The sequence below is a fragment of the Gavialis gangeticus genome, unplaced genomic scaffold (genome assembly GCF_001723915.1).
Source record: "Gavialis gangeticus isolate Ggan-Ray unplaced genomic scaffold, GavGan_comp1, whole genome shotgun sequence".
In the NCBI taxonomy this organism is placed as follows: Eukaryota; Metazoa; Chordata; order Crocodylia; family Gavialidae; genus Gavialis; species Gavialis gangeticus.
Genome location: NW_017729022.1, coordinates 112875217 through 112883453, shown reverse-complemented (window position 1 = coordinate 112883453; position 8237 = coordinate 112875217). Strand labels below are relative to the sequence as shown.

At 45.3% G+C, this 8237-nt stretch overlaps 1 protein-coding gene across 2 annotated transcripts in view; it reads right to left on the bottom strand.

The window, feature by feature from the left end:
- FAR2 (fatty acyl-CoA reductase 2) overlaps positions 1-8237 on the bottom strand; it is a 316414-nt gene that overhangs the window by 13896 nt on the left and 294281 nt on the right. For both annotated transcript variants that reach the window (XM_019515991.1, XM_019515992.1), the window contains exon 8: positions 6149-6216. In XM_019515991.1, the coding sequence (XP_019371536.1) occupies positions 6149-6216 (68 nt within the window). The remainder of the gene's footprint in view (positions 1-6148; positions 6217-8237) is intronic.

The window sequence follows — 8237 nt, the reverse complement described above, 5'->3', positions numbered from 1 at the left end:
CCCCCCCCCCCCCCCCCCATTCTAAAACAGGTATTTTGTACATTTTCAGGTATCGGGAGGCCCTTAGAACAAAAACAGGGAGCAAAGGAAGAACAGGATTGAAGGAAGGGTTTAGAGGAAAGGCATTAGCCTCAAGATATTGTGCCTTTATTTATCTGTGTTTACTGTAAAGACAATGAAACTCTATTGGCTTTAAACTGGTAGAACAGAATTTGGCCAAAAGTGAGGAAAGACAATGCCAGATTTTCATCTGCCACCATCAGCACTGGTCTGTGGAACTAGGCCAAGGGTCTGGGGGTTACTTTAACAGTTACATTGAATGGACCAAATTTGTCTTTAACTGGAATTCTTCCAGGGTTGAATGTCGATGTAGAAGCTTTGGATCCCCAAAGTCTGCTATTTATGGGGGGTTACTTTGAACTGCTTCAACTATTTGGTGAATAGAAAATGTAGCTCACCAAAGACATGCAACTGGTCCCAAAAACAAAATGCCAACAGAATTGCAGGCTTCATTCAATCCCATTTATACTGTATGTCAGAGATTCTCTGCAGTCATGGCAAAATGACATCCACCTCAAAGGCAGTAAAATCACTGAATATATTGCCTCTATTCTTGAATTAAATCTCACAGCTGAATTTGGTTTAATAAATGGGCCACATTCTGCTCCACTCATCCCTGCAACCACAATGACATTGCTGAACTGTTCTAGCTGAAATTAAAAAACAAAAAACAGGCAAAAACTAGCCCCATGGCTAACTAACTGTTCTACACAGAGGATTCAGAGTAGACCCTCCTGGTCTGGTTGTACAATGCAGGAATCTATTAAAAGTACATGCCTCATGTCCTGCTGCTTGGGATACAATACAAACCTAATACATTTATGATTCTCAAACTTTGACTCAGGACACCCCACGTTAGATTCAAGGCACCCTTCAGAAAATGCTAGCTATTAGCTTTCAATCATTTCAGTAAGTTAGGATATGCATGTTGGTGGTTTTAGAAGCATGCATGTATTGTTATTAATAGGAAAGAGGTAGAAGGTCCATTTGGGAACTGGGTACTTTCTTCTGAAGATTTTACACAGTAATTCATAACTATTACTGTGGTGAATCCATTCTAAACTTCTTAAGCACCACAACTTCATTCCATACAGGTTTCTGCTGTCAGATCTACACTGCAGATTTGCATTCAGTGTTCTGTACTCATCTCCTGGCACACTCATAGTGATCTCAGTGGGAATTCTGTGCACTAGAGCAGTGGTCCCCAAACTTTTTTGATTGTGCACCCCTATCTATATAAATAGAAGTTGTAATATTTTCTTCCTGCACCCCAACGGATCATCTTGCGCACCCCCTGGGTTGCGCACACCCCACTTTGGAAGCCACTGACCTAGAGGGTGTCAGGGATTCTGATCAAGCAGGCCTAGCTTGAGTTACCACACCTTCCCTCATTCCTGGCTAAAGAGATTGCCCCAGTTCTCTGCAGCCAGACTGGCTCCTCCTAAACATATCTGCAGCCTCAGTCTGTATTGATAAGCCCCATGTTCACTGCTCTCCCAACTTCTGACTTGAGTTTTGCCTAACCCTGACCTTGGATCTCCCCTGAATCTCGGTGCTGGCCCTATTCTCTGGTTTTCCTGGCATCCTGATTTGGCTTGGCTTCTTTGACCCTGATCTGAGCTCCTCCCTGGAACTTGGCACCCCAGCTCCTAACCTTGGTTTTCAGAGAATCAGAAAATTAGGGCTGGAAGGGACCTCAGGAGGTCATCTAGTCCAACACCCTGCTCAAAGCAGGTCCATCCCCAATTAGATCATCCCAGCCAAAGCTGTCTAGTTGAGTCTTAAAAACCTCCAAGGATGGAAAGTCCATAACCTCTCTGAGTAACCTGTTCCGGTGTTTTATGACTCTCCTAGTGAGAAAATTCTTCCTAATATCTAACCTAAACTTCCCTTGCTGCAACTTGAGACTGTTGCTCCTTGTTCCATCATCAGCCACCACTGTGAACAATGTAGCTCCATTCTGTTTGATCCACCATTCAGGTAATTGAAGGCTGCTGTTAAATCCCCTCTCAATCTTCTCTTCTCTAGACTAAATAAGCCCAGTTCCCTCAGTCTTTCCTCATAAATCATGTGCCCCAGCTCTCTCACCATTTTCATTGCCCTCCACTGGACTCTCTTCACATTCAAACAGAAAGGTCCACATCCTTTCTGTAATGGGGGCCCAAAACTTAACACAGTACTCCAGACATGGCTTCACCAGTGCCAAATAGAGGGGAATAATCACTTCCCTTGACCTGCTGGCAACACACCTACCAATGCAGCTCTGTATGCTGTTAGCCTTCTTGGCAACAAAGGCACATTGTTGGCTCATATTCAGCTTATTGTCCACTGTAAGCCCTTAGGTCCTTTTCTGCAGAGCTGCTGCCCAGCCAGTCAGCCCCCATTCTTCCATCCTAAGTGCAGGACTTTGTGCTTGTCTTTGTTGAATCTCATGAGATTTCTCTAGGCCCAATCCTCCAATTTTTCTAGGTCACTCTGAATTCTAGCCTTACCCTCCAGCGTACCTACTACAGTATAACTTGATAAATCCGGTGTGCTCAGGACCGAGCACCTGCCAGAAACGTGAACTTTCCAGATTTTTGAAACTAGAGCGGCAGCTGGTCCAGGAACAGCGGCTGCATGCAGAGCAGCGGTGGATGGCAGTGGGAGCTGCCATGTGCAAGCTTCTCCCTTTGGCTGCTGGTACTCCCCGATGTAGTTTATTTTTAAAAAAGTGCCAGATTTTCAAGAATTCCAGATTTTTGATATCCGGATTTATGAGGTTATATTCCCCCCAGCTTGGTGTGATCTTGGACTAGATTCACAGACTGTAAGGCTGGAAAGGACCTCAGAAGATCATCAGGTCCAGCCCCCAGCACTAGGCATGAAAGACAACTGGGGGTCAGATGACCCTGGAAAGGTGACAGTCTAGTCTCCTCTTGAAGATTTCCACAGCAGGAGATTGAACCACTTCTGGAGGAAGCTTATTCCACTCCATCTCTCAGATCTCCCCTCTTGGCTCCCCTGGAACTTGGTCCCATAATCTCCACTCTGCCAACCCAGAGCCTGACCTGATGCTCCCAGAGCAATAACCTGTGTTCCCACCCCACTGACCTCCTATTTTCCCCTTAGGGCCTATGCACAGGCACAGCCACCTATGTCCTGACTGAATTCTCACAGAGGGAGATCACCAGTGTCAATCAGAGAGAGTATTGCTCTTAGTCTCATTTCAAAGAACTGCACACTTGGGCTGGCAATCACTTGGGCTGGAGGCCCGCTTAGGGAGTTTTGGTGAGCTGTTGTGGGTCAGGTCAGCACACTCCTCTCCCCACCCTGCCTACAGTAGCTCACCAAAACTCCCTAACTGTCTCTGCCCCATACTTGGCCAGCTGGATGGGATGGGGCTATAGGCAAATGGCATTCGAGAGTGGGACAAGCAAGCTGGACCAGGATCGAGACTGAGATCATGGGGCTGTGACAGCGCAGGAATGGGGCCCAGGGCAGCACTCCCCACATGACATTGCAATGGGTGCTGGTTCCCCAGGCAGGGGTGTGCAGGGAGCAGATTGCAGCTTTGCCCTGGGCTGTGCGCTATCATGGGTCTGCAACTTTGATTTTGGCCCCAGTCCAACCCCTCCCTGCCTGCCTACAGCCCCATCCCACCTGAGCCAGTCTCCATGGAGACCTTGTCCAACCACTCCACCAGGTGCCCCGGTGGTGGGTGTGGGGTGGACAGGCCAGGGTATTCAGGCAGTGGGCCCAGGTCCAGTGTTGGAGCCTGGCAGCAGCAGTTGGAAGAAGCAACCACTACAGGGGCTGCCAGGAAGCGAGTCCAACACCTACACCATCCCAGCCCTGCTGTGTGCCCAGGAGTCTTAGGACCAGCTCCGTGTGGCACAGCCTGGGCTGCCCCATGTACCTGGGCTGGGTAGGCTAGAGACCTGCCATGGGCCAGATAAAATACCTTGGTGGGCTGGATCTGGCCCATAGGCTGTATTTTTACCCACCTGGGGCTAGAGTCTGATCCCTGACTGGCTGATCTGTTTTTTTTTTATTGTGGGAGAGCATGGGTAACCCAAAGCTGCCTGCAATGTCCAGCTGCCCCAGGCTGGGGCTCCAAAGACCTGCACACCCTGAGAATTCCTGGGCAGAATTGGGCCCCTTAAAGTCTGGGAACACCTGCCTCACTTTTCCTGCTCACCCAGATGTGTCCCAGAGATCTACTGGGAGATGTGTCTTGGTAAGCAGGTAAAGTTGTGATTTCTCTGCTTACCCCGATACATTCCTGGGGTCTCCATGGTGTCTCTGGGTAAGTGCAGAACTACAGGGCTTCACCCCAACATGGGGCACATGTCTGTAAGTGAGTATTCCCTTCCTGCTGACATGTGCCAGGGGAACCCTTCTACAGGGGATTTCTCTGGCATGCAGCTGAAAATGGAGAAGGGGGACCCCTAATGAGAGTTCTTCCCCATGCTTGCAGATGCACACCAGTGAAATCCCTTGCAGAAGGATTCCTCCGGTGTGCATAGCTGCGCCCTGGCATGGGATGCATGCTTGCAGGCAGGGAAGGGGAACTGCTATGGAAGTTCCCCCATTTGTGCTTGCAGATATCCACTGGGGAAATCCCCTGCAAGAGATTCCCCCACTCTCCAACACAGGCAGGCATGTCTGCAAGCAGGGGAAATCCATGTCTGTAATCAGGGTATGGCACCTGGCAAGGTCTGTAGACATCTATGTAGAGCACAATCAGCTCTGCTGCAACATGTTGTGGCACAGTATGCTCCACAGACAATGTCTGATTCCAGCCTGAGAGAGCTGGGGAAAGAGAAAAGGTTGTCTTAGAGCAGAAAGGGAGCTGGAGGACAGAGAAAAGTCTTAGGGAGGATAGAGTAGTGAGAACAGAATAGTCCCAGGGAGGACAGACAGTCTGAGGAAGGACAGAAGGAACAGGAATGGCATAATAAGGACTGTTACTTTGGAGAGGAATTGTCTACTGTGTTGTTTGGGATGTTGGCATTTCAACACTACCTTGACATCCTTGAAGAAGAAAATACCACCCCCACCCTCCCCAGGAGCCGACTAAGACAAAGTTGCTCTTTGAAGTGGGGGTTCTGCATCACAAAAAGTTCAAAAAGACCATAATAGGTCAGAATATTTTTTACACTACGGATTCCTACTTGAAATCTCTGGATTTATCTTGCTATGGTGTGTAGGTGCTTGCACACCTAATGGTGTGAATACTGTGTGGTACCCTAACCTTGTTTGGCTACAGTGCCATGGTGCTCCAGTTAAGAATTGCTGTTTTAGAGTAATGATACCGAGAGTCACATCATTTGCATCACCTTAGAATGAGCCCACATTTAAAACATTTCACCCAAAGAAAAAAGATCATGGAGCTAATTTGAATATTTCTGTTGACCAGATCCTTTTATTGAAAGGCATACCATTTAAAATTAAGTCTTTGATAGCTAGGTTCTTCTATGAGCCAAAGTCTGTCTGTAAAAATACAAAGCAAAAGCAACAGCATTTTTCCTAAGTATACTAGCTTTTGCTGTTCTGGGAAGTAGACCCATCTTTGGATCATCATTCACTTCAGTTCTCAAATTATATTTAAACAAACCAAAAGAAAAGTAGAAGAAAACAATCTGGATGTGGAATCTCTCTCTGGAACCAGAAGTGTTTATCTTTATTCTGATAGCTTAACTAGAGGCGAGTGAGAATGGCATCAGACCTAGGCATGAGAATGGTGGCTTCTGCCCGCTCAGCTGCCACCACTGTCTATGGCACAAAAATTGCTTATTATACTTCTGCTTTGCTTCTTTTTTTATAGTCTTCAAGATCCAACAGGAATAATTTTGGTGCTTAAAATTTAGGAAGTGCTTCCATTCATTCCTGACTAGGGATGGGATTACTCACTTGCTTAAAATTCAGCAAGTGCTTAAGTGCTTTGCTGAAGTGAGGCCTAAATTCTGACCTGTGAAAGCTCTGTAAAGAGCTTGCAGTTCAGCCATGAACTGTTATATGAGTTATACATGCTGAGCACAGAGTGACAGCTGAAATCAGGAATGGCACTCACAACCTATACTCTCATCCTTTAGTTAGAACTTACCCATCTCTCCCCAGGAAAAGGGGTTGATCCCACCTGTTGTACAGTTGTACACCATCATGTTTTTTGGTCTGTAAAATAAAAGGATGTAGAGAAAGAAGCAAATTAAAAATGATGACAAAATAGAAACAATTATCCTGAAAGGCAAGGGGATGGGAGCAAAATTTTAACTGTAATATTTTAGTATTCAGGACTTCTTTTTAGTTTCACTGACTTTAATGGGCTTCTAAGATGTAAATATGAGCAGTAGTTAGCCCTATGTAATTTAATCTAAGCTAAATAAATAACAGCTAGGAAAATATCTTTTAACAATACCTTACACATACGTAGGGTCTTTCATCCTCAACGCAACATACACAATCCGGCACTAAGGAAATGCAGCCATTTCTGTGGTGGAAGGGGACAACCAGCCAGGGGAATGTCTACAATAGCAGGTTGATAGCATATGTTGCTCAAGAATGCCAGACCCTCTGACTGACTTCAGTGTGAGTTAGGTACCTATCTCTTTTCCATAAAACCCATTTGAAAATCCCACAAAATCTACTCTTTAGATGGCTAAATATAATTCAAAATTGTGCCCCGAAATGCATGATTTTAAAAAGTATATAGCATCCTAATTTCAATGGATTTCAAGGAATCTAAATAGCCTTAAAAAATTGAAGCCTAAATGCCTTAGTTACTTTTGTAAAATGGACTTAGAACCTTTGAAAATGTTATTTTCAGTCTTTAATGAAAAATCTGAAGAGAGGACACAATCTTACCTTTTACATGACATTCAATGATCTGCACTTTAATTGTTCAGTATAGAATCAATGACCATATTAACAAAAGCATATCATAGTAAACAAGAAAAGGTTTAAATATAACTTAGATTAAATAGTTGTTACGGCAAAAATAGTTTAAAAAAACCACACAGTGCCTTATTAAGAGCATGACATTATCAACTCATAAAATAATGACCTTAGAAGGGTTTGTTCTATGTAGAAATGCAAAGTACAGTTAAAAATTAGGTTTAAATCAAAGCCAGCCAGAAAATCTACACAGCAGTTAAAAAAAGCTGGAATTAAGAAATAATAAATTTGGCTTGTCATAAGTTATCTATATTTCAGTAATTTAAACTGTAAAACAGTAAATAGAAGTTTTAATATTGTAACAAATGGGGACCTATATTCCCTGCGGAGCCCATAGGACCCCCAGCAGACCCCAACAGGGGCAACCAAAAAGCCTGTGAAAGCAGGGAGTACTCACCTTCAAGATAGGAGCAGCAGCGGTGCGCGCTGGTGCTGCATTTTAAAAGCTCCCTGTCAATCAATCTTGGCATCACCCGGCTGATGATGTCAGCCTGTAGTGCCGCCATGGGACATTTAGCATGAGTAGAGGTGGAACTGCCTCCAAAGTTGCAGGGCGTGGGGCAGGAATGGTCTTGGAGCACTGAGGCACATCAGTGCTGGATCTGTAAGGGCTCATCAAGCAGAGCATAGGAGGCTCCGTTAAGATGAAGGCTGAGGAGTGGTGCCTTCATCCATTCCTTGAACTATCTTTTCTACAGAGCTTAGATGACTGAAGGCCAGGAGGAACACTGGGCTCAGACTGAAGCAACACCTCCAGAGTGGAGGCTTTCTTGGTTTTGTTTCCTCTTTTTTTCTTTGTTTCTTTTCATTATTATAAATGGTCCAGTGAGGATGCAAAGGCCAGGACAGACCCAGCTCTTTATCACTGGCCCACTACAAAAAGTAACTCTTTATGTACAGGGCTCAGGGACTGACCTAAAGAGGGCTTAGAAAGAAATCCACCACGATTCCTCTAGATCAGGACTGGACCTGGTCAGAGTATTGCATCATATCAAGACACCTCAACAATGAGGGCTGGTGTGTGGCTGGGGAAATAGGGGAGGTGGAGCCCCAAGGTCAACTGCTCCTCAAACCGCAAGTACCCAGAGCGGGAACTTCTTCATTTACACCACTGAACCCTTCTTTCGAATTTGTTTCCACCAAGGCAGAGATGGAATGAGGACTAGCTTCCCAGATTAAGGACAATAAGAAGTCCTTCTTTAAATACATAGGGGGTAAAAAGAAGGTTCCGGGTAACGTGG